This window comes from Cherax quadricarinatus, chromosome 35, assembly GCF_038502225.1.
Source record: "Cherax quadricarinatus isolate ZL_2023a chromosome 35, ASM3850222v1, whole genome shotgun sequence".
Classification (NCBI taxonomy): domain Eukaryota; kingdom Metazoa; phylum Arthropoda; class Malacostraca; order Decapoda; family Parastacidae; genus Cherax; species Cherax quadricarinatus.
In genome coordinates, this window is record NC_091326.1 from 10,538,508 (window position 1) to 10,565,858 (window position 27,351).

General features: G+C 38.2%; 1 protein-coding gene across 3 annotated transcripts in view; it reads right to left on the minus strand.

Annotated features, from left to right (window-relative positions):
• The window catches only part of S1P (membrane-bound transcription factor site-1 protease), an 84,992-nt gene that overhangs the window by 6,255 nt on the left and 51,386 nt on the right, over nt 1-27,351 (minus strand). The window contains exon 16 of one of the 3 annotated variants that reach the window (XM_053785607.2): nt 11,160-11,240. The exons of the other annotated variants lie outside the window; for them this stretch is intronic. Coding sequence (XP_053641582.1) covers nt 11,206-11,240 — 35 coding nt within the window. The 3' untranslated portion in view covers nt 11,160-11,205. The remainder of the gene's footprint in view (nt 1-11,159; nt 11,241-27,351) is intronic. 3 annotated transcript variants of the gene reach the window in all.

Sequence of the window (27,351 nt, forward strand, 5' to 3'; positions counted from 1 at the left end):
AGTGCTTCCCCCTTGATTATAATAATAATAATCTCACATTTAAAAAAATCAATAATTTTATATAACAACTGAAACCTATTACATCAACCATGACTCCTGTTTAGCATTAGAAGTAACCCTCCTCTCCTCTAACTCCTACCTAATGCATCACCACTTCCAATGTAGCACTGTATGTGTGCCATATATTGCTACATGGATTTAGTGCTTCTTATAACCTCTTAAGTGTCTGGCATACACCAATACATCAGGGAACCACACTGTGTTTGACATACACCTTATGCTTTCAAATGTACTGCCTGGTGCTATTTTACGCCTCAGCTTAATTGTCTGGATTGCCATCCACCTCCTCATTCCTAAGGAAAAAAGTTTAAGACTAGGCATAGTTCACAAAGTGCATCATGGGACACTGCCTCATGCAAATAAAAACAACTACAGTAGAACCCCTGTATCCACTGATTTGGTATCTGCGGTTTCAGTTATCCATGGTTTACTGTGGCCCAAAAATACCTCTTTAATTTTCCAGAATAATGGCCCCAAAGCACAAAAGTAGAAAAGCTGGCAGTTCTTCAAAACCTAAGAGAAGCCGTGAAGTGCTTCCAATCAGTGAAAAAGTGATAACTCTCCACATATTGTACATAATTCATGAATTAAACTTTATAATAAGTATTTTTTTTTTCAACAAACCAGCCATATCCCACTAAGGCAGGGGGCCCAAAAAGAAAAACAAAAGTTTCTCTTTTTACATTTAGTATTTTATACAGGAGAAAGGGTCACTAGCCCCTTGCCCCTGGCATTCTAGTCACCTCTTACAACACGCATAGCTTACAAAGGAAGAATTCTGTTCCACTTCCCCATGGAGGTAAGAGGAAATAAACAAGAACAAGAACTAGTAAGGAAATGGAATAAAACCCAAAGGGGTGTGTATACATATGTTTGTACATGCATGTGTAGTGTGACCTAAGCTATTAAGTAGAAGTAATAAGACGTACCTGAAATTTTGCATGTTTATGAGACAGAAAAAAAGGACACCAGCAATCCTACCATCATGTAAAACAATTACAGGCTTCTGTTTCACACTCACTGGCAAGATAGTAGTACCTCCCTGGGCAGTTGCTGTCTACCAACTTACTACCTATAATGGAGGTATGTACATGTATAGGAATTATATACAGCCTCTCCTCACTTAAGAAACTTACTCGTTTACCGACGACTCGAACTTACGATGGGCTCTCCGACCAGTATGCATACCTAAATAATGTATATTAGAGCTGATTTCCTCTAGTCTGTTTATTACAATATACAGTACACTACTTTATAAACAGTGAAAAATATATTAAAAATGTTATAAATGGTGCAGAAGTGACATTAAAACAATATCAAAGATGGTTGACACAAACCCACTACCATTATAATATGCTCCTCGTTTAGTGACGAAATCATTTACTGACGTGGTCTTAGGAACGCAGCTCCATCGTTAAGTGAGGAGAGGCTGTATAGGGTTTGCTACTATCCATGGTTTCAGTATCCATAGCAGGTCCTTGGAACATATCCCCCCATGGATACAGGGGTTCTATATAAGGTAACATGGAGCTATTTAGCACCACAAATGATATATCAGTAATTAACCCGTAAACGGTCCAAACGTATATATACGTTTTTTCAACATTTGAAAGTATGTAAAAAAGTAGATCTTCTTTTTTTTTTCTACATTTGAACGTGTAAAAAAACTTTGATCTACTTTTTTTTTTTGTTATATTTGGAAATATGTAAAAAAAACTTAGATCTACTTTTGTAGCACTACATATGTGAACGTAGATCTGCTTGGACCGTTTACGGGTTAAAGTGCTGGTAGTGAAAATTGTAAACCAAAATTTTGTACAGTTATATAAACCGTTTGAAGAGAATTTTCAGCAGTTTGGCAAAAAGAAATCTTTTAAGCCTAATTACAAATACCATTTTGCTCAGTGATTTCACTTTGGGATTGGTTACTGAGTGGAAAGTATGACTCTGTGCATTCTTGGGAATCATCATATAAATTTATCACCACAAGACCTCATATATGCAGTTAAATACTTATATGCAACAGTGAGTAACTTTAGACAGAATATATTATGGATGGACATATACTAAAGAAATTGTTCAAAACATATCAAGCAAAATTAAGAGTATGAAGATGCAGTAGAATGCTTGTACGTATTTTAAGTGATGTACAGTAATTACAATACTGCATATTTTTTAATTATGCAAGAAAAGGGGTAATGCAACTGACAAAAAGAAATTCTGAAGACTAAAAAAAGTTTAATTTGCCTTAAATGAGAAATAAACAAGTCAATTTGATAACCATTCGCAGGTTAGAGAGAGAGGATGTGAAATACTAGATAGAACATCTGTGAGAACTAACACAAGGATGAACAAGAGCAATCATAAATTATTGAAAAAGATAACATAAGGTACCGAACATACTTCTTTGCAAATACCACCAGTAAACAACTTACAAATGCCTTAACCCTTAAACAGTCCAAAGAGATCGACGTTCAAATTCGTAATGCTACAAAAGTAGATCTGCTTTTTTTTACATATTTTCAAATATAACAAAAAAAATGTAGATAAAAGTTTTTTACACGTTTTCAAATGTAAAACAAAAAAGAAGATCTACATTTTTTTACATACTTTCAGATGTTCAAAAAACATATATATACATTTGGACCATTTAAGGGTTAAGTACCAATTTTTTTTTTTTTTCAAAAAGTTGGTCATCTCCCACCAAGGCAGGGTGATGCAAAAAAGAAAGAAAATCCCCAAAAAGAAAATACTTTCATCATCATTCAACACTTTCACCTCCCTCACATAATCACTGTTTTTGCAGAGGTGCTCAGAATACAACAGTTTAGAAGCATATACATATAAAGATACACAACATATCCCTCCAAACTGCCAATATCCCAAACCCCTCCTTTAGAGTGCAGGCATTGTACTTCACATTTCCTGAACTCAAGTCTGGCTATATAAAAATAGCCGGTTTCCCTGAATCCCTTCACTAAATATTACCCTGCTCACACTCCAACAGCTCGTCAGGTCCCAAATACCATTTGTCTCCATTCACTATCTAACACGCTCACGCACGCTTGCTGGAAGTCCAAGCCCCTCACCCACTAAACCTCCTTTACTCCCTCCCTCCAACCTTTTCGAGGACGGCTCCTACCCCGCCTTCCTTCCCCTACAGATTTATACGCTCTCCATGTCATTCTACTTTGATCCATTCTCTCTAAATGACCAAACCACCTCAATAAACCCTCTTCAGCCCTCTGACTAATACTTTTACTAACTCCACACCTTCTCCTAATTTCCACACTCCGAATTTTCTGCATAATATTCACACCACACATTGCCCTTAGACAGGACATCTCCATTGCCTCCAACCGCCTCCTCACTGCAACATTTACAACCCAAGCTTCACACCCATATAAGAGTGTTGGTACTACTATACTTTCATACATTCCCTTCTTTGCCTCCATAAGTAACGTTTTTTATCTCCACATATACCTCAACGCACCACTTGCCTTTTTTCCTTCATCAATTCTATGATTAACCTCATCCTTCATAAATCCATCCGCTGACACATCAACTCCCAAATATCTGAAAACATTCACCTCTTTCATACTACTCCTCCCCAATTTGATATCCAATTTTTCTTTATCTAAATCATTTGATACCCTCATCACCTTACTCTTTTCTATGTTCACTTTCAACTTTCAACTATTATACACACTCCCAAACTCATCCACTAACCTTTGCAATTTTTCTTTAGAATCTCCCATAAGCTACTGTCGGTATGCAGTATAAACATTTATGAAACATAACCATCCCTCTTACTACAGTAATGCTTTCTTACTATAAAACTCTCTTGTAAGTCTGAACACCAGGGATGCAACTCATTTGCAAGTTGGGTGACCTGTTACATTCAGTGGTTGGAAAGAGTTGAGTAGGCTGTTGTGCACAACCACTATTTAAAATTTAAATAGTAACTATGTAAAATTAAATAAAGATGATGAGACAGCATGACCATAACTTGTACATGAATGGTATACAATACTGACAAGATGAATATTAGACACATGTGCAACATCTGGATATCTTTATTCTACACATTTTACAATCCAGTGGTTTTATCAGCACAAATTCAAGGACAAAATTGGAAGATAAGAACTATAAGATGAGGTAATCTCTCCCTCAGTCTTGAAATTGGTGTGAAGAGCACCGTACTCTTCACAACTACCGTAGTCTTCATGTCTATGGTGCTCTTCAAACCAATTCCAAGGCTGAGGGACAGATTACCTCATCTTTTGCATATAGTTCTTAACTTCCAATTGTGTCCTTGAATTAGTATTGGTAAAGCCACTGGATGGCAAAACATCTACAATAAAGATACCCAGATGTTGCACATGTGTCTAATTTTCACAACTATCTGTTGCTACAAAAAGGAAAGACACACCATCCGTGATTTTGAGTGTCTAATCCAGTCTCTCCTCATTACTCGTATTTTGTTCATCTCTTGCATTCTTATTCATTCATTACATGTTCCCAATGAAGGGCATTTGATCCAAAGAATTGGACCTGCCCTTACTTGGATCAAATTTTGATGTCTCTCATTCCCCCAGGTGCTGTATGACCCTATTAGTATAGTGCTCCTCCTATGAATGTAATAATAATTAGGATCACTGCCCAATTCCACAAGCAGTAATCTACAATGAAGTTATAGCTTTTTGAAAATATTCTTAAGGACACAAGACCTGGTTTTTCTTTTTTTTTATTTTGTATTTGGTGCTATACAATAAAGTTCCACTATTTTGTAATTCACACTCCAATATTAATAAAAGAATGTTACTACTGGGAGCAGCATGAAAAAATATGTATGGGTGCTCCTCGACTTACAATGGTTCAACTTACAATATTTCGACTGTACGAAGGTGCAAAAGCAATAACTTTGAAGACGAATCCTAAGATAATTATCCAGCATGAAGGTGGCAAGTCCATACCATTTTTTTTTTTTTTAACAAGTCGGCTGTCTCCCACCGAAGCAGGGTGACCCAAAAAGAAAGAAAATCCCCAAAAAGAAAATACTTTCATCATCATTCAACACTTTCACCTCACTCACGCATAATCACTGTTTTTGCAGAGGTGCTCTGAACACAACAGTATAGAAGCATATACATATAAAGATACACAACATATCCCTCCAAACTGCTAATATCCCGAACCCCTCCTTTAGAGTGCAGGCATTGTACTTCCCATTTCCAGGACTCAAGTCTGGCTATATAAAAATAACCAGTTTCCCTGAATCCCTTCACTAAATATTACCCTGCTCACACTCCAACAGATCGTCAGGTCCCAAACACCATTCGTCTCCATTCACTCCTATCGAACATGCTCATGCACGCCTGTTGGAAGTCCAAGCCCCTCGTCCACAAAACCTCCCTTACCCCTTCCTTCCAACCTTTTTGAGGATGACCTCTACCCCGCCTTCCTTCCCCTACAGATTTATACGCTCTCCATGTCATTCTACTTTGATCCATTCTCTCTAAATGACTAAACCACCTCAACAACCCCTCTTCAGCCCTCTGACTAATACTTTTATTAACTCCACACCTTCTCCTAATTTCCACACTCCGAATTTTCTGCATAATATTCACACCACACATTGCCCTTAGACAGGACATCTCTACTGCCTCCAACCGCCTCCTTGCTGCTGCATTCACAACCCATAAGACTGTTGGTACTACTATACTTTCATACATTCCCTTCTTTGCCTCCATAGATAACGTTTGTTGTCTCCACATATACCACTCATCTTTTTTCCCTCGTCAATTCTATGATTAACCTCATCCTTCATAAATCCATCCGCCGACACGTCAACTCCCAAGTATCTGAAAACATTCACTTCTTCCATACTCCTCCTCCCCAATTTGATATCCAATTTTTCTTTATCTAAATCATTTGATACCCTCATCACCTTACTCTTTTCTATGTTCACTTTCAACTTTCTACCTTTACACACACTCCCAAACTCATCCACTAATCTTTGCAATTTTTCTTTAGAATCTCCCATAAGCACAGTATCATCAGCAAAAAGCAACTGTGTCAATTCCCATTTTGTATTTAATTCCCCATAATTTAATCCCACCCCTCTCCTCAACACCCTAGCATTTACTTCTTTTACAACCCCATCTATAAATATATTAAACAACCATGGTGACATTACACATCCCTGTCTAAGACCTACTTTTACTGGGAAGTAGTCTCCCTCTCTTCTACACACCCTAACTTGCAACATCTGCCACATTGCTCCTCTATCCACTCTATCATATGCCTTTTCTAAATCCATAAATGCAATAAAAACTTCCCTACCTTTATCTAAATACTGTTCACATATATGCTTCAATGTAAACACTTGAACTACACATCCCCTACCCACTCTGAAACCTCCTTGCTCATCCACAATCCTACATTCTGTCTTACCTCTAATTCTTTCAATTATAACCCTACCGTACACTTTTCCTGGTATACTCAGTAAACTTATTCCTCTATAATTTTTACAATCTCTCTTGTCCCCCTTCCCTTTATATAAAGGGACTATACATGCTCTCTGCCAATTCCTAGGTACCTTCCCCTCTTTCATACATTTATTAAACAAAAATACCAACCACTCCAACACTATATCCCCTCCTGCTTTTAACATTTCTGTCATGATCCCGCCAGTTCCATCTGCTTTACCCCCTTTCATTCTACGTAATGCCTCACGCACCTCCCCCACACTCACATCCTGCTCTTCTTCACTCCTAAAAGATGGTATACCTCCTTGGTCAGTGCATGATATTACCGCTTCCCTTTCTTCATCAACATTTAAAAGTTCCTCAAAATATTCTCACCATCTACCCAAAACCTCCATCTCCCCATCTACTAACTCCCCTACTCTGTTTTTAACTGACAAATCCATTCGTTCTCTAGGCTTTCTTAACTTGTTTAACTCACTCCAAAATTTTTTCTTATTTTCATTAAAATTTCTTGACAGTGCCTCTCCCACTCTATCATCTGCTCTCCTTTTGCACTCTCTTACCACTCTCTTCACCTTTCTTTTACTCTCCATATACTCGACTCTTCTTATAACACTTCTGCTTTGTGAAAACCTCTCATAAGCTAACTTTGTCTCTTTTATCACACCCTTTACTCCATCATTCCACCAATTATTCCTCTTTCCTCCTGCACCCACCCTCGTATAACCACAAACTTCTGCCCTCCATGCTAATGCTGCATTTTTAAAACTCTTCCAACCCTCTTCAACCCCCCACTACTCATACTTGCACCAGCCCACCTTTCTGCCAATAGTTGCTTATATCTCACCTGAACTTCCTCCTCCCTTAGTTTATACACTTTCACCTCCCTCTTGCTTGTTGTTGCCATTTTCCTCTTTTCCCATCTACCTCTTACTCTAACTGTAGGTACAACTAAATAATGATCCGGTATGTTAGTTGCCCCCCTATAAACGTGTACATCCTGGTGCCTACCCATCAGCCTTTTATCCACCAATACATAATCTAACAAACTACTTTCATTACGTGCTATACCATACCTTGTATATTTATTTATCCTCTTCTTCATAAAATATGTATTACTTATTGCCAAACCTCTTTCTACACATAACTCAATTAAAGACTCCCTATTTTCATTTACCCCTGGCACCCTAAATTTACCTACTACCTCCACAACCTTTTTGCCCACTTTAGCATTGAAATCCCCAACCACCATTACTCTCACACTTGGTTCAAAACTCCCCATGCATTCACTCAACATTTCCCAAAATCTCTCTCTCTCCTCTACACTTCTCTCTTCTCCAGGTGCATATACGCTTACTATAACCCACTTTTCACATCCAAAATTTATTTTACTCCACATAATCCTTGAATTAATACATTTATAGTCCCTCTTTTCCTGCCATAACTTATCCTTCAACATTATTGCTACTCCTTCTTTAGCTCTAACTCTTAGAAACCCCTGACCTAATCCCATTTATTCCTCTCCACTGAAACTCTCCCACCCCCTTCAGCTTTGTTTCACTTAAAGCCAGGACATCCAGCTTCTTCTCATTCATAACATCCACAATCATCTCTTTCTTATCATTTACACAACATCCACGCACATTCAGACTTCCCACTTTGACACTTTTCTTATTATTCTTTTTAGTAATTATTACAGGAAAAGGGGTTACTAGCCCATTGTTCCCAGCATTTTAGTTGACTTTTACAACACGCATGGCTTATGGAGGAAAGATTCTTATTCCACTTCCCCATGGATATAAAAGGAAAAGTAATAAGACCAAGAACTATTAAGATAAAATCAAAGAAAACTCAGATGAGTGTGTATAACTAAACATGTACATGTATGTGTAGTGTGACCTAAGTGTAAGTAGAAGTAGCAAGACATACCTGTAATCTTGTATATTTATGAGACAGACAAAAGACACCAGCAATCCTACCATCATGTAAAACAATTACAGGCTTTCATTTCACACTCACTTGGCAGGAAGGTAGTACACCAAACCATACCCCGACTGGGATTGAACCCGCAGTCAGAGTGTCTCAAAACTCCAGCCTGTCGCGTTAGCCACTAGACCAGCTAGCCACAATAAGAATCTTATTGTGGCTAGCTGGTCTAGTGGCTAACACGACAGGCTGGAGTTTTGAGACTCTCTGACCGCGGGTTCAATCCCGGCCGGGGTGTGGTTTGTTTGCAATCGTGTCATTACGATTTTGTGAGTCAAGGTAGTACCCCCCTGGGTGGCTGCTGTCTACCAACCTACTACTGTTTTTGTATTCATTTATTTACTTTTCAATACTGGTATTTAGTTACAGTAGGTATTTGTTTATTTACTTATTCAATGACAATTGTTATTTATTTACTTATCATATATTCATATATGGTTGGTAGACCATGATGGTACACAGCAACCACCGAGGGGGGTACTACTGTCCTGCCAAGTGAGTGTGAAACGAAAGCCTGTAATTGTTTTACATGATGGTAGGATTACTGGTGTCTTTTGTCTGTCTCATAAATATGCAAGATTACAGGTATGTCTTGCTACTTCTACTTACACTTAGGTCACACTACACATACATGTACATGTTTAGTTATACACACTCATCTGAGTTTTCTTTGATTTTATCTTAATAGTTCTTGGTCTTATTACTTTTCCTTTTATATCCATGGGGAAGTGGAATAAGAATCTTTCCTCCGTAAGCCATGCGTGTTAAAAGTCAACTAAAATGCTGGGAACAATGGGCTAGTAAGCCCTTTTCCTGTAATAATTACTATAAAGAATAAGAAGAAGAAAATTGTCAAAGTGGGAAGTCTGAATGTGCGTGGATGTTGTGCAAATGATAAGAAAGAGATGATAGTGGATGTTATGAATGAGAAGAAGCTGGATGTCCTGGCTTTAAGTGAAACAAAGCTGAAGGGGGTGGGATATAACGATATAAGAAAATAATCTGTTGGAGTGTGAGCAGGGTGATATTTAGTGAAGGGATTCTGGGAAACTGGTTACATATTTGAGTCTGAATCACTATACAGTGTACCCCCGGTTAACGATATTTTTTCACTCCAGAAGTATGTTCAGGTGCCAGTACTGACCGAATTTGTTCCCATAAGGAATATTGTGAAGTAGATTAGTCCATTTCAGACCCCAAAACATACACATACAAACACACTTACATAAATACACTTACATAATTGGTCGCATTCGGAGGTGATCGTTATGCGGGGGTCCACTGTATAGCGAAACCTTATTTTATAGCAACAAATGTCAAATAAACATACAAAATTTTTGAAAAACAAAGTCTTTATGTCCATAACAATACAGTGAAACCTCTCATCAATGAATTTAAGCAGTTCACAAAAAAACTGGCCAAACAAATGTTGAAAGTATCGGACAAAATAGACAAAAGTTCATAATTCCAGATTTCATGCATAGCGCTAGTGTCTGGTTGTTTTCTGAAGAACTGGACCAAGCCTGATGACTTGAACATTTGTCTGGTACTGGCCAGAGAGGACATATCCAGAACCTGTCTGTTTTCACTGTTTCCTGATCTCTAAACCACCCACACCAGTTTATTTTTTGTGCTTACTCGTGTATACACTCATCAATCAGTCTTTAATTTTACCTGCATTTAGAGTATTTTGTGTAACTTTATTAACATATTAAGTGAAGTGTAATTAACTGACTTCTAAAGCAAGTGGTGGTGCCAAGAGGAAATATGTGGCTCTCAGTGTTCAGAGGGAACTTGAACTAATAAAAGAGGGTTGAGTTTGGCATCTCAGTGGTATGGATATGTGAGCAATATGGTGTTATGACACAAACAGTGCCTGATATCCATAGAAGCAAGGACAAACTTAACAGACTATGCTCATAAGTTTAATGTAGATGGTTGTGGTGGAGTTTTACAACTCCACTGACTCAGAATAAAAGTTATTCTCAAGCCTTTATCATTAACTGACTTTTCTATGTACCAGAAGGCAGATTTCTAGTGCTGCATAATCATTCATTGTAAAGTAAGCCTGCTACTACTCTTATGGTAGTTCATGTCTTCTCCAAGTTTCAGCCTCATTATATGCATTTCTAACTCCAAAAATTTACCAGTAATGGTAACAATATAAAAGGAAGTTATTCTTCATTTTTTTATCATGCATTTATGAGGCAAAAAATATACAGATTTCCTATAGATAAATACTGATACTCATGCATCCTAATGTTCATGCACTGGCAGTATGCATGTTCTTTAGAGTCCTCACAAGGACACCTAGAGTATTTCTATTCCTATCAGATCTTTTCTTTGGCAAGAAGAAATATCAAAAAGGTATTATTCTTTATGATCTCATTGCACGAGATTCCACAATATCAAGAACTCAGCACTTACAAATGCTTTTACTTGGCACTAGGTGTTATTAAGATATTCACAGGCTTACTATCAGTGCACATATGCAGAAGACTAATGACGTGCTGACACTGAAGTCAATTCAGTTTTAATTCTGTAAAAATTTCAGCTAGAACATTCTCATAAACTTCTCCAATGATTCATTTGGTAATTATATCCTCTGAGTTGTTAACTCACCTGTTTATAAAAAGAGACCATTAATAAACATTCTCCCATCAACTTGTTACAAACTTGCATGAATCGTACCATCTTCACTTTCTGTAATGCACATCATAAGAGCATAATGTAATTACATAAAAATTGGTAAATTCTGTTATTCACTTAAACTGAGGTCTTTGTTTTATTAACATTATGAAAAGTTAAGTCTACTAAAACAAATTTCTCTATATAATTAAGTGCATAGCTCTAAAATCGCTTAATATATCATGCGAAAGAATATTTCATCTAAAATAAAGTAAAAGGAAAAGGAATCTGTAATGACACAATATGTGGTTTATGGTATTTTATTAGAAGACACTTCATTCATCAGGGATGAAACATCATCTAATAAAATACATTAATCTGCATACTGCCATTATTATCACAGTTAGTATATATTACATCATACAGGAATACTGTCCCATATATACCATACTCAGTTATATCCCAACTTTATGTTTAAGTTGACTTCCTAACTTTGCCTTTTTTTTTTTTTTTTTTTTACTGTTTCATATACCATATCTCATGTATGAAAAACTATACTTTAGTTTTTGAAGAACAATAGAGTAACACTTCAGAACTGATGTTCTGTACTGGGTGTTGGCATTATGTTGTCCAGAATGAAAAGAAAATATTTGTCTCAAAATTTGTTGTTTTCTCTTATTTAGTTTAATACTTAAAAATTATGTATGGAGATGGCCATTGCATTAAAAAAACGATTTACATACAGCTTCTCCTCAATTAATGACAGTGTTCCATTCCTAACAGTAGGTCATTAAGCGAGGAGCATTCTACACCTGTAGTGGGTTTGTGTCAACCATCTTTAGATATTTTTTAAATGTCATCTTTGCACCATTTAGAACATTTTTTAGTATATTTTTAAAAGTTTACATAGTAGTGTACTGTATACTGTAATAAACAGAATAGAGGAAATCAGCTCTTACATACATTACTTAGGTTTGCATACTAGTTGAAGAGCTGGTCATAAGTCCGGGTAGTCGGTAAACAAGTACATATATCACCAAGTGAGGAGAGGCTGTATATGTACAATGAAAACCCAGTCTATATAATAGAGCTGATGTTGCATTGGAGTCACTATTGAGATACAATGAGCAGTACAGCTTGCTCCTTAAAAAACAATGGTAGTCTTAATCTGATAAAAACAGAGAAGCACTGGTTATGTTAAGTAGGTCTTACTCTTTCCATGTTTCAATCTTTCAACGTTTTCCTATGTAAGAACAAAGAGGTACTGCAACAGACCTAAAGGCCCATGCTATGCAAGTCCTACTGTCATCCAACTATTCCCACTCATGGAGACAAAGTAGCATCATTGAGCAAATTGGGTAGTAACTCATATGCAACTAAATTGCCAAATTACTGCTTTCCTACATAAGAAAATGAGGAGAGCTTCAGCAAGTCCATGCTACACAGGTCTTACTTTTTTCAACTATTCAAACTCATAGACAGCTTTATTGCAAAACAATTGCTTTCCTACATAAGAATAGAGAAGCACCCTGCTAGGTCTACTGGCCCATCCCATCATTCCCACTCAGTTATAGCTCTACTGCCATACAACTGCTTTCTTATGTAAAGACAGAGGAGTGCTGCAACAGCTCAGGTTTACTGGCCCATGCTAAGCAGGTTCCATTCTCAGTCAAGCAGTATTCCCACTCATATACAACTCAACTGCCAAACCACTGTTTATGTATATAAGTGAGGAGCACTGCAGTAGGCCTACTAGTCCATGCTTGCAGGTTTTATACACACCCAACTATTCCTATCTATACATTTGACAAACATTTTTTTAATTGTGTAGCAGTAGTATAAGTCTTCTTTCAATGCACCGGCGACATCCTACCGAAGCAGGGTGACCCAAAAAGAAAAACGTTAAGTTTCTCTTTGTAACTTTAGTAATGTATACAGGAGAAGGGGTTACTAGCCCCTTGCTCCCAGCATTTTAGTTGCCTCTTACAACATACATGGCTTACAGAGGAAGAATTCTGTTCCAGTTCCCTATGTAGTAGTAGTATAAGTATCAAATTAAATTTCAAAGGGATGGAGTAGCTGAAGGTAACTCCGCCTTCCACTGCATGGCACTAAATTATGAACACGATACAATCTGCTTGGAACGTTACCATTCCGGCTGGAGAACAAGCTTTTGATCATTGACACATATGGCAGAAGATGGCTGAAGTCTGGGGTTTCTAGAAATCTTGAAAACAACTCAAATATCAATTGCAAGTAAGGCCATGCAGCTTCAAGAGTGGTCACATCTGCCTTTGGGTTGAGCTCTGCACTATGATCAATGAAGTTCAAATGATGGCATTTTGGATGGATGATAATGTTTAACATTAAAAGAGGACAGTGTTCTGTTTTCTGTTTACTTTTGCATCCCTATTTTTTTATAGTTAATTGTTCTACAAGCTTTTGATTTCTTTATCACATCCATAGATACAGTATTTTTAATCACCATTTTTTATGCATGCAATATTCAATAACACACAGAAACAAAAAGCACTGTTTATTTTCACTTTTAGCTACAGACTTACCATTAATTCACTCTCTAAAAACACTGTTCTTAATGCTACTATTTTTCTAGTTGGTTTCTTTTTTTTTTTTCAACAAGTTGGCCGTCTCCCACCTAGGTAGGGTGACCCAAAACGAAAGAAAATACCCAAAACGAAAATACTTTCATCATTCAACACTTTCACCTCATACATAATCACTGTCTTTGCAGAGGTGCCCAGATACAACAGTTAACAAGCATATATAAAGATACAATATAAAAAGTGACCTGAAATAATTTCAATATCACGGCCCCAATTATACATATACAGTGGACCCCCGCATAACGATTACCTCCGAATGCGACCAATTATGTAAGTGTATTTATGTAAGTGCGTTTGTACGTGTATGTTTGGGGGTCTGAAATGGACTAATCTACTCCACAATATTTCTTATGGAAACAAATTCGGTCAGTACTGGCACCTGAACATACTTCTGGAGTGAAAAAAATATCGTTAACCGAGGGTCCACTGTACCGTCCTATTACACACCCCTCCAAACTGCCAATATCCCAAACCCCTCCTTTAAAATGAAGGCATTGTACTTCCCATTTCCAGGACTCAAGTCTGGCTATATAAAAATAACTGGTTTTCCTGAATCCCTTCACTAAATATTACCCTGCTCACACTCTAACAGCTCGTCAGGTCCCAAAACCCAATTGTCTCCATTCACTCCTAACACGCTCATGCACGCTTGCTGGAAGTCCAAGCCCCTCGCCCACAAAACCTCCTTTACCCCCTCCCTCCAACCTTTTCGAGGACAATCCCTACCCCGCCTTCCTTTCCCTACACATTTATACACTCTCCCTGTCATTCTACTTTGATCCATTCTCTCTAAATGACCAAACCACTTCAACAACCCCTCTTCAGCCCTCTGACTAATAAATACTTTTATTAATTTAATTTTGAAATGCTAAAGTTTAAATTATATTTTTCTAAACTACCTCATTTTAGCATTTAAATGTAATTTTTTAAAAATATTACAAAATTCAATTTGCATCTAATGTGCTCAAAATAAAAATAAAATATTTCTAAGGAACAAGAGTGCCATTTTTTTTTATTCATAAATAGCTTTGTGATTCAATTTAGTCTCCTGTAGAACAAAGAAGAACATTAATCTAATTTTGTTACAAAAAACTGTATAAATATCTTGTTACAAAAAACTGTATAAATATCAATTACAGTACTACAAAACTAGCAAATAAATACTAGCTAAAGCAACTTGTATTTGCTGTACAAGTCCGCCATCACAAATCCAGCAATCAGGCATCCAGTTCCATCAGTTATTCGGCACTAATTTTGGCTAGAATAATTTCAAATTTCCAGGGTCGCCACACCAACCTGCTGGTACTGTTTGGTGGCGCTACTTGCTGCATAAGTCATTCCAATTTCTTTTTTTCCATTTATTGTTTTAACCTGCTTACTTTTAGCCCTAGCCGTAGTTCCAATGACTAAAAGAAATAATTTTCATTGTGTAAAGCACCTACACAGTACATTGTCCATAAAGGATAAAGTGGCTTTGAAGCCACTGTCAGTTGCTATGAGTTCAGTCTTGTGATGCAGGGCAACATTCTTTATTATTTCACTAATATCAACACTACAGCTTATTTGCCTATCACAGTTGATCTAATATGACATAATAAATAATATAAATAATATAAAAACATGTTAAATACTCCAGAATAAAATAATATTTGACATAATACCAAGCAGTTCAACGGAGGTATGAAGAGGACATGGGATACAAGTACCATTCTCCTATCCCTGTCTTGGGGCTTATACTATTAGAGAAAACAGAGTATAGCACAGGGCTGTGATCTTTCTTTCTTTCAACACACCGGTCGTATCCCACTGAGGCGGGGTGGCCCAAAAGGAAAAACAAAAGTTTCTCCTTTTACATTTAGTAATATATACAGGAGAAGGGGTTACTAGCCCCTTGCTCCCGGCATTTTAGTCGCCTCTTACAACACACATGGCTTATGGAGGAAGAATTCTGTTCCACTTCCCCATGGAGATAAGAGGAAATAGACAAGAACAAGAACTAGAAATAAAATAGAAGAAAACCCAGAGAGGTATGTATACATATGCTTGTACATGTATGTGCAGTGTGGCCTAAGTGTAAGTAGAAGTAGCAAGACGTACCTGAAATCTTGCATGTTTATGAAACAGAAAAAAGGGCACCAGCAATCCTAAAATCATGTAAAATAATTACAGGCTTTCGTTTTACACTCACTTGGCAGGACGGTAGTACCTCCCTGGGCGGTTGCTGTCTACCAACCTACTAGCTATAACAGGGCTGTGATATATACTCAAAATGCACCATACATATGCTGCTATCATACATAGCAGCATATGTGTAGAGAACCTAGGATAACTCAAAAAAGTCAGACAAAGTGACTTATTTCTAGTACCTGGCATAGGGTTGCCATATATGATTTTTGGTAAATATTTTTTTTTTTTTTTTTTTTTTTCAACAAGTCGGCCATCTCCCACCGAGGCAGGGTGACCCAAAAAAAAAGAAAGAAAATCCCCAAAAAGAAAATACTTTCATCATCATTCAACACTTTCACCACACTCACACATTATCACTGCTTTTGCAGAGGTGCTCAGAATACAACAGTTTAGAAGCATATACGTATAGAGATACACAACATATCCCTCCAAACTGCCAATATCCCAAACCCCTCCTTTAAAGTGCAGGCATTGTACTTCCCATTTCCAGGACTCAAGTCCGACTATATGAAAATAACCGGTTTCCCTGAATCCCTTCACTAAATATTACCCTGCTCACACTCCAACAGATCGTCAGGTCCCAAGTATCATTCGTCTCCATTCACTCCTATCTAACACGCTCATGCATGCTTGCTGGAAGTCCAAGCCCCTAACCCACAAAACCTCCTTTACCCCCTCTTTCCAACCCTTTCGAGGACGACCCCTACCCCTCTTTCCTTCCCCTATAGATTTATATGCTATCCATGTCATTCTACTTTGATCCATTCTCTCTAAATGACCAAACCACCTCAACAACCCCTCTTCTGCCCTCTGACTAATGCTTTTATTAACTCCACACCTTCTCCTAATTTCCACACTCCGAATTTTCTGCATAATATTTACACCACACATTGCCCTTAGACAGGACATCTCCACTGCCTCCAACCGTCTCCTCGCTGCTGCATTTACCACCCAAGCTTCACATCCATATAAGAGTGTTGGTACTACTATACTTTCATACATTCCCTTCTTTGCCTCCATAGATAACGTTTTTTGACTCCACATATACCTCAACGCACCACTCACCTTTTTTCCCTCATCAATTCTATGATTAACCTCATCCTTCATAAATCCATCCGCCGACACGTCAACTCCCAAGTATCTGAAAACATTCACTTCTTCCATACTCCTCCTCCCCAATTTGATATCCAATTTTTCTTTATCTAAATCATTTGATACCCTCATCACCTTACTCTTTTCTATGTTCACTTTCAACTTTCTACCTTTACACACATTCTCAAACTCATCCACTAACCTTTGTAATTTTTCTTTAGAATCTCCCAAAAGCACAGTATCATCAGCAAAAAGTAACTGTGTCAATTCCCATTTTGAATTTGATTCCCCATAATTTAATCCCACCCCTCTCCCGAACACCCTAGCATTTACTTCTTTTACAACCCCATCTATAAATATATTAAACAACCATGGTGACATTACACATCCCTGTCTAAGACCTACTTTTACCGGGAAGTATTCTCCCTCTCTTCTACACACCCTAACCTGAGCCTCACTATCCTCATAAAAGCTCTTTACAGCATTTAGTAACTTACCACCTATTCCATATACTTGCAACATCTGCCACATTGCTCCTCTATCCACTCTATCATATGCCTTTTCTAAATCCATAAATGCAATAAAAACTTCCCTACCTTTATCTAAATACTGTTCACATATGTGTTTCAATGTAAACACTTGATCTACACATCCCCTACCCACTCTGAAGCCTCCTTGCTCGTCCGCAATTCTACATTCTGTCTTACCTCTAATTCTTTCAATTATAACCCTACCGTATACTTTTCCTGGTATTCTCAGTAAACTTATTCCTCTATAATTTTTACAATCTCTTTTGTCCCCTTTCCCTTTATATAAAGGGACTATACATGCTCTCCGCCAATCCCTAGGTACCTTCCCCTCTTTCATACATTTATTAAACAAAAGTACCAACCACCCCAACACTATATCCCCCCCTGCTTTTAACATTTCTGTCATGATCCCATCAGTTCCAGCTGCTTTACCCCCTTTCATTCTACGTAATGCCTCACGTACCTCCACCACACTTACATTCTGCTCTTCTTCACTCCTAAAAGTTGGTATACCTCCCTGGCCAGTGCATGAAATTACTGCCTCCCTTTCTTCCTTAACATTTAAAAGTTCCTCAAAATATTCTCGCCATCTACCTAATACCTCCCTCTCCCCATCTACTAACTCCCCTACTCTGTTTTTAACTGACAAATCCATACTTTCCCTAGGCTTTCTTAACTTGTTTAACTCACTCCAAAATTTTTTCTTATTTTCATTAAAATTTCTTGACAGTGCCTCTCCCACTCTTTCATCTGCTCTCCTTTTGCACTCTCTCACCACTCTCTTCACCTTTCTTTTACTCTCCATATACTCTGCTCTTCTTATAACACTTCTGCTTTGTAAAAACCTCTCGTAAGCCACCTTTTTCTCTTTTATCACACCCTTTACTTCATCATTCCACCAATCACTCCTCTTTCCTCCTGCCCCCACCCTCCTATAACCACAAACTTCTGCCCCACATTCTAATACTGCATTTTTAAAACTATTCCAACCCTCTTCAACCCCCCCACTACTCATCTTTGCACTAGCCCACCTTTCTGCCAATATTCGCTTATATCTCGCCCGAACTTCCTCCTCCCTTAGTTTATACACTTTCACCTCCCTCTTACTTGTTGTTGCCACCTTCTTCTTTTCCCATCTACCTCTTACTCTAACTGTAGCTACAACTAAATAATGATCCGATATATCAGTTGCCCCTCTATAAACATGTACATCCTGAAGCCTACCCATCAACCTTTTATCCACCAATACATAATCTAACAAACTACTTTCATTACGTGCTACATCATACCTTGTATATTTATTTATCCTCTTTTTCATAAAATATGTATTACTTATTACCAAATTTCTTTCTACACATAGCTCAATTAAAGGCTCCCTATTTTTTTTCTCTCAGTTATTTCTGGGCTATCTTATTGAAACTTGGGCAATGTATAATGGAAAGATGCTTCTTAACGTACACCAAAAATGAAAGAAATTGGACCATAAATAATGGAGTTCACTTCTCAACCATTAGCTGCCCCTTAGCGGTATATTTTCATATAGTTTTTATGGTTATATTCTCGTTTCTCCTAGGTAGTAGGCTGGTAAACAGCAACCGCCCAGGGAGGTACTACCGTCCTGCCAAGTGAGTGTAAACCTGAAGCCTGTAATTGCTTTACACGATGGTAGGATTGCTGGTGTCTTTTTTTTTCTGTCTCATACACATGCAAGATTTCAGGTACGTCTTGCTACTTCTACTTACACTTAGGCCACACTACACATACATGTACAAGCATATATATATACACACCCCTTTGGGTTTTCTTCTATTTTCTTTCTAGTTCTTGTTCTTGTTTATTTCCTCTTACTTCCATGGGGAAGTGGAACAGAATTCTTCCTCCGTAAGCAATGCGTGTTGTAAGAGGCAACTAAAATGATGGGAGCAAGGGGCTAGTAACCCCTTCTCCTGTATATATTACTAAATGTTAAAGGGGAAACTTTCGTTTTTCCTTTTGGGCCACCCCGCCTCGGTGGGATACGGCCGGTGTGTTGAAAGAAAGAACATTCTCGTTTCTTTTGTCTCATTTGATAGAATGGAAGATATACAGTGGACCCCCGGTTAACGATATTTTTTCACTCCAGAAGTATGTTCAGGTGCCAGTACTGACCGAATTTGTTCCCATAAGAAATATTGTGAAGTAGATTAGTCCATTTCAGACCCCCAAACATACACGTACAAACGCACTTACATAAATACACTTACATAATTGGTCGCATTCGGAGGTAATCGTTATGCGGGGGTCCACTGTATTACAGAAATACATATGATTTTGATTGCTTTCACAACGAAAAGTACCTTGAAATTGAGGTCAAAGAAGCAGAAATGTTTGATTCTTTGGCGATGTTCAAGAGTAAACAAATGACATCACCATCCAATACATGTCCAACTGGCCAGTTCAAATTCCAATACACAGTCATGAGTGGGTTGACATTATTTATGCAATTATTACAATAATGCAGTAGTCTACATAACAGTAAATCTTCTATTTTTTGTGTGAATAAAAATTCCAAATGGTAAGCAAGAGTAATACAAGAGGGGCCTGGAGTCATAACTAATAAACAGAGAAAATGGTATTTTAGTGCCAGGAATGTTTGCATAGTTTATTCTGGACCCTATTTTGAAATTAGCATCTTTTGAAATTTGTGTGAAATTGGCCAAATTGCGAATTTCTGACCACTTTATTGGGTAGTTGAAATAGGTGAATGGGAGGTTTCTTGTACTCAGTCGACAGAACAGAAGTAAGTTTATTCAGGTATACACAAATACAGTTACATAGATAATCATACATAGCAGCATATGTATAAAGAACCAAGGATAACCCAAAAAAAGTCAGACAATGTAACTTGTTTCCAGTACCTGGCTTGGGCTTGCCATATGTGATTTTTGCACACAAAAGAGAGTGCAAAATTTATAGGGGGATAAGTCTGTTGAGTATACCTTGTGATGTAGTTCAGCTGGGCTTGTGAGGTCTCTGGGGAGACCTAATTTAACCAATTATATGGTCACACCTTGCCTTGGCAAACGTCTGTAGCCACGCCCACATCTGAGGTCTTTTGTTCTTGACGGCGTCAGACCTAGGCGTCAGGTCGTACACGTGGTTGTGGAGGGTGCTTGGACCACCATAAAAGCCCAAGGAAGAGCATGATCAGGAGATTCGAGCGGAGCTGCTGCTGGGGTGCAGAGCTCCTGAGCAGAGACTTCGAGCGGAGCTGCTGCTGGGGAGCAGGGTTCGGGAGAAGGCTGCTGAAGTCTCTGGAGGAGACTGTTGGAGGCATTGGGCAGAGTACTGGCTTGGCGCAGTACTCGTGCTGTGTAGGTCTTGGGACCTGTGGCTTAGTTCCTGTAGTGAACTGTCCTCTGAACTATATTGTAAGTTATATTCATTTTGGTCAAGTTGATTGTATTCCCTGTCTCACTGCTTATGTGTACCACCCCATTTATCTAAACCACAGTAATGTTCTGTTCCCAAATATATTATTGTACAAAGACTTAATAATAAACTGTGTTTGAGTAGAATAGTAATAATCACTGTCCCCGTTATTTATTCTTATTTCCATTATTTATGTTTAGTTAAAGTAGTGAGAGGGTGAGTAGTGTGGCGGGTAGAGTAATGAGAGGTGAAGTTGTAGTCACCAGTGACCTCACATTACCTACCGACATCCGCACTCATCCCTCCTACTGCCTCACCAGTCCCACACCTACTAAATCCCTCCACTTACCCCCATATTCCCCTAATCATTGCCCCCCTACATGACAACCTGGTAAAGTGTATGGTAGAGTTATTATTGAAAGAATTAAGAGTAAGACGGAGAATAGGATAGCAGATGAACAAGGAGGCTTTAGGAAAGGTACGGGGTGTGTGGACCAGGTGTTTACAGTGAAACATATAAGTGAACAGTATTTAGATAAGGCTAAAGAGGTTTTCGTGGCATTTATGGATCTGGAAAAGGCATATGACAGGGTGGATAGGGGGGCAATGTGGCAAATGTTGCAGGTGTATGGTGTAGGAGGTAGGTTACTGAAAGCAGTGAAGAGTTTTTACAAGGATAGTGAGGCTCAAGTTAGAGTATGTAGGAAAGAGGGAGATTATTTCCCAGTACAAGTAGGCCTTAGACAAGGATGTGTGATGTCACCATAGTTGTTTAATATATTTATAGATGGGGTTGTAAGAGAAGTAAATGCGAGGGTCATGGCAAGAGGCGTGGATTTAAAAGAAAAAGAATCTCACACAAAGTGGGAGTTGTCACAGTTGCTCTTTGCTGATGCCACTGTGCTCTTGGGAGATTCCGAAGAGAAGTTGCAGAGGTTGGAGGATGAATTTGGTAGGGTATGCAAAAGAAGAAAATTAAAAGTGAATACAGGAAAGAGTAAGGTTATGAGGATAACAAAAAGATTAGGTGATGAAAGATTGGATATCAGATTGGAGGGAGAGAGTATGGAGGAGGTGAATGTATTCAGATATTTGAGAGTGGACGTGTCAGTAGATGGGTCTATGAAAGATGAGGTGAATCATAGAATTGATGAGGGGAAAAGGGTGAGCGGTGCACTTAGCAGTCTGTGGAGACAAAGAACTTTGTCCTTGGAGGCAAAAAGGGGAATGTATGAGAGTATAGTTTTACCAACGCTCTTATATGGGTGTGAAGCATGGGTGATGAATGCTGCAGCGAGGAGAAGGCTGGAGGCAGTGGAGATGTCATGTCTGAGGGCAATGTGTGGTGTGAATATAATGCAGAGAATTCATAGTTTGGAAGTTAGGAGGAGGTACGGGATTACCAAAACTGTTGTCCAGAGGGCTGAGGAAGGGTTGTTGAGGTGGTTCGGACATGTAGAAAGAATGGAGCGAAACAGAATGACTTCAAGAGTGTATCAGTCTGTAGTGGAAGGAAGGCGGGGTAGGGGTCGGCCTAGGAAAGGTTGGAGGGAGGGGGTAAAGGAGGTTTCGTGTGCGAGGGGCTTGGACTTCCAGCAGGCATGCGTGAGTGTGTTTGATAGGAGTGAATGGAGACAAATGGTATTTAATACTTGACGTGCTGTTGGAGTGTGAGCAAAGTAACGTTTATGAAGGGATTCAGGGAAACCGGCAGGCCGGACTTGAGTCCTGGAGATGGGAAGTACAGTGCCTGCACTCTGAAGGAGGGGTGTTAATGTTGCAGTTTAAAAACTGTAGTGTAAAGCACCCTTCTGGCAAGGCAGTGATGGAGTGAATGATGGTGAAAGTTTTTCTTTTTTGGGCCACCCTGCCTTGGTGGGAATCGGCCAGTGTGTTAATAAAATAAAAATAAAAAAAAAATTCTCAGTTGTTTGTGGAGCTATCTTATTGAAACTTGGGCAATGTATGATGGAAAGATGCTTCTTAACGTACACCAAAAATGAAAAAAATTGGACGATAAATAACAGAGTTCACTTCTCAGCCACTAGCCACCTCTTAGCGGTAAATATTCGTATGGTTTTTATGGTTGTACTCTCGTTTTTTTTGGTCTCATTGATAGAATGGAAAATAAATTACAGAAACAGATATGATTAAAATTGAGTTCAAAGTAACGGAAATGTTCGATTTTTGCCGATGTTCAATGAACTTTCTCGTGTAAGTCAAGTTGGCTAACTTTATTAAGTGTATTCTAACCTAACCACTCTGTAATCTGGCAAACTCAATAAACTGGCACTCTACAGGTCCCAATGATGCTGGATTTGTGATGGCGGACTTCTACTATTATATCTTAACAGTTAGCACCAAAACATAAACACAATCCAATTTTGCCATTAATCCATTGCCCCACAACCCTTATCATTATTAAAAAAAAAATTACATTACCCTATGGCTACAAAGCCCAAAAAAAAGGCTTATAATATTAGATATAAATCTAAGATTACATTAGATCCTTATTTAAATCAGAGGTTGTTCCTGATTTTTTTTTTTTAACAAGTCGGCCGTCTCCCACCGAGGCAGGGTGACCCAAAAAGAAAGAAAATCCCCAAAAAGAAAATACTTTCATCATCATTCAACACTTTCACCTCACTCACACAATCACTGTTTTTGCAGAGGTACCCAGAATACAACAGTTTAGAAGTCTTCTTTCAACGCACCAGCCGTATCCCACCAAGGTGGGGTGGCCAAAAAGGAAAAACGAAAGTTTCTCCTTCTAATTTTAGTAATATATACAGGAGAAGGGGTTACTAGCCCCTTGCTCTCGGCATTTTAGTCGCGTCTTATGACATGCATGGCTTACGGAGGAAGAATTCTGTTTCACTTCCCCATGGAGTGTTTAGAAGTAAATATACGTATAAAAATACACAATATATCCCTCCAAACTGCCAATATCCAAACCCCTCCTTTAGAGTGCAGGCACTGTACTTCCCATTTCCAGGGCTCAAGTCCAATTATATAAAATAACCGGTTTCCCTGAATCCCTTCACTAAATATTACCCTGCTCACACTCCAACAGCTCGTCAGGTCCCAAATACCATTCGTGTCCATTCACTCCTATCTAACACACTCACGCACGCTTGCTGGAAGTCCAAACCCCTCGCCCACAACACCTCCTTCACCCCCTCCCTCCAACCTTTTCGAGGACGACCCCTACCCTGCCTTCCTTCCCCTACAGATTTATATGCTCTCCATGTCATTCTACTTTGATCCATTCTCTCTAAATGACCAAACCACCTCAACAAACCCTCTTCAGCCCTCTGAGTAATACTTTTATTAACTCCACACCTTCTCCTAATTTCCACACTCCAAATTTTCTGCATAATATTTACACCACACATTGCCCTTAGACAGGACATCTCCACTGCCTCCAACCGCCTCCTCGTTGCAGCATTTACAACTCAAGCTTCACACCCATATAAGAGTGTTAGTACTACTATACTTTCATACATTCCCTTCTTTGCCTCCATAGATAACATTTTTTGCCTCCACATATATGTCAATGCACCACTCACCTTTTTTCCTTCGTCAATTCTGTGATTAACCTCATCCTTCATAAATCCATCCGCTGACATGTCAACTCCCAAATATCTGAAAACATTCACTTCTTCCATACTCTTCCTCCCCAATTTGATATCCAATTTTTCTTTATCTAAATCATTTGATACCCTCATCACCTTACTCTTTACTATGTTCACTTTCAACTTTCTACCTTTACACACACTCCCAAATTCGTCTACTAACTTTTGCAATTTTTCTTTAGAATCTCCCATAAGTGCAGTATCATCATCAAAAAGTAACTGCATCACTTCCCATTTTGTATTTAATTCCCCATAATTTAACCCCACCCCTCTCCCGAACACCCTAGCATTTACTTCTTTTACAACCCCATCTATAAATATATTAAACAACCATGGTGACATTACACATCCCTGTCTAAGACCTACTTTTACTGGGAAGTAGTCTCCCTATCTTCTACACACCTTAACCTGAGCCTCACTATCCTCATAAAAACTCTTTACAGCATTTAGTAACTTACCACCTATTCCATATACCGAAAATAGGAGCATAAAATACAAATGCATTAAAAAGTAAGCAACCAGTTACATGGAGAAAAATGGAGTTATAAATGGCAGTTTGGAGGGATATGTTGTGTATCTTTATATGTATATTCTTCTAAACTGTTGTATTCTGAGCACCTCTGCAAAAACAGTGATAATGTGTGAGTGTGGTGAAAGTGTTGAATGATTATGAAAGTATTTTCTTTTTGGGGATTTTCTTTCCTTTTTGGGTCACCCTGCCTCGGTGGGAGACGGCCGACTTGTTGAAAAAAAAAAAAAAATATTCTAACCATCTCAGTATGAATACAATTTTTCTTTCTTTCTTTCAATGCACCGGCCGTATTCCACCGAAGCAGGGTAGCCCAAAAAGAAAAACAAAAGTTTCTCTTTTTATCTTTAGTAATGTACACAGCAGAAGGGGTTATTAGCCCCTTGCATGAATACAATTATAATTTTTTAATTCACATTTCTTGGCCAAATGTACTGTACCAGGAACCTGCCACCCTTACATCAATAAACACATAGCAAAGAGAAGAGCATCTGATAAAGTAACAACCTAGAAAAATAATAATGAAAAAAGTATGGGAGATAATGTCCAGGAAATTCGTGAGGAACTGTGGCTCTGGCCTTTTCCCTACTGAGAATGTGAAACCTCTTAGATTTCACTGTCCAAAACTGAACCACATCTTCAATTTGTTTGTACAATTTTCATGTGTCATGATCTTTACATAAAGGACTAATAACACCTGTCATTTAGTTGAATAGTGACTGACTGACTGTAAACTACACCACATTATGGTACAAAAGAGCATGTGATGGGATTGAGGACTTTCTCATTGTCCACTAAACACATTATCAGCCCATCATGAATAGATCATAAAAATTATACATTTTACAGGTAACTCAGACAGGTGGTGAAGTAATACACATTGAAATCTATTTGGTTTCACTTTCACCAGAGCCAGCGCCAGAGCCAGCTGCCGAGTGTCTCATATTGTTAGACTACCAAATAAAGGGTAAATGCTACTTGGCCTTACCTATCAAGGCACAGGGATTCTCTGAACAACAAATGAACTTATATTGCATGCAAAAATATCCCATGTTGTGGAGTCTGCTGAAAGGAGGGCAAGCCATGCCATATAATCTTCCAGTCATTCACTCCATCTTGTTCTTCCAACTATTCTGATATAACCAGTAGGTGTAATACATAATTTTGGCATCAGATGTGATAGCAGAGTGCATAAAAATTACAAAACTTTTTATTAAAGCAAGAGATAATTTTCTTTTTTTGCCACATCAGCTATTTCCCACCAAGGTAGGATGACTCAAAGAAGGAAATACATTCACTATCATCCATTCAATGACAGTCTTCCCAAAAGTGCAAGGACATAATATAAATATTTGTGTTTTGACAAGTCTTAAAATCAACTAATGTTACTACAGTACCTTTATACATTAACAAATATACCTTGTATATTTTATGGTAATTATTTATACAGAGATTCTAATTTCAGTTTGGTAATAGCTTGCTATAAATATTATAAGATACAGTCTAATCTGAAATAAACATATTTCAACTTAACATGTCATTCAGTACTGAAATTTTGGCCTGCACAAAATGTCACCATGGTTGTTTAATATATTTATAGATGGGGTTGTAAAAGAAGTAAATGCTAGGGTGTTCGGGAGAGGGGTGGGATTAAATTATGGGGAATCAAATTCAAAATGGGAATTGACACAGTTACTTTTTGCTGATGATACTGTGCTTATGGGAGATTCTAAAGAAAAATTGCAAAGGTTAGTGGATGAGTTTGAGAATGTGTGTAAAGGTAGAAAGTTGAAAGTGAACATAGAAAAGAGTAAGGTGATGAGGGTATCAAATGATTTAGATAAAGAAAAATTGGATATCAAATTGGGGAGGAGGAGTATGGAAGAAGTGAATGTTTTCAGATACTTGGGAGTTGACGTGTCGGCGGATGGATTTATGAAGGATGAGGTTAATCATAGAATTGATGAGGGAAAAAAGGTGAGTGGTGCGCTGAGGTATATGTGGAGTCAAAAAACGTTATCTATGGAGGCAAAGAAGGGAATGTATGAAAGTATAGTAGTACCAACACTCTTATATGGATGTGAAGCTTGGGTGGTAAATGCAGCAGCGAGGAGACGGTTGGAGGCAGTGGAGATGTCCTGTCTAAGGGCAAAGTGTGGTGTAAATATTATGCAGAAA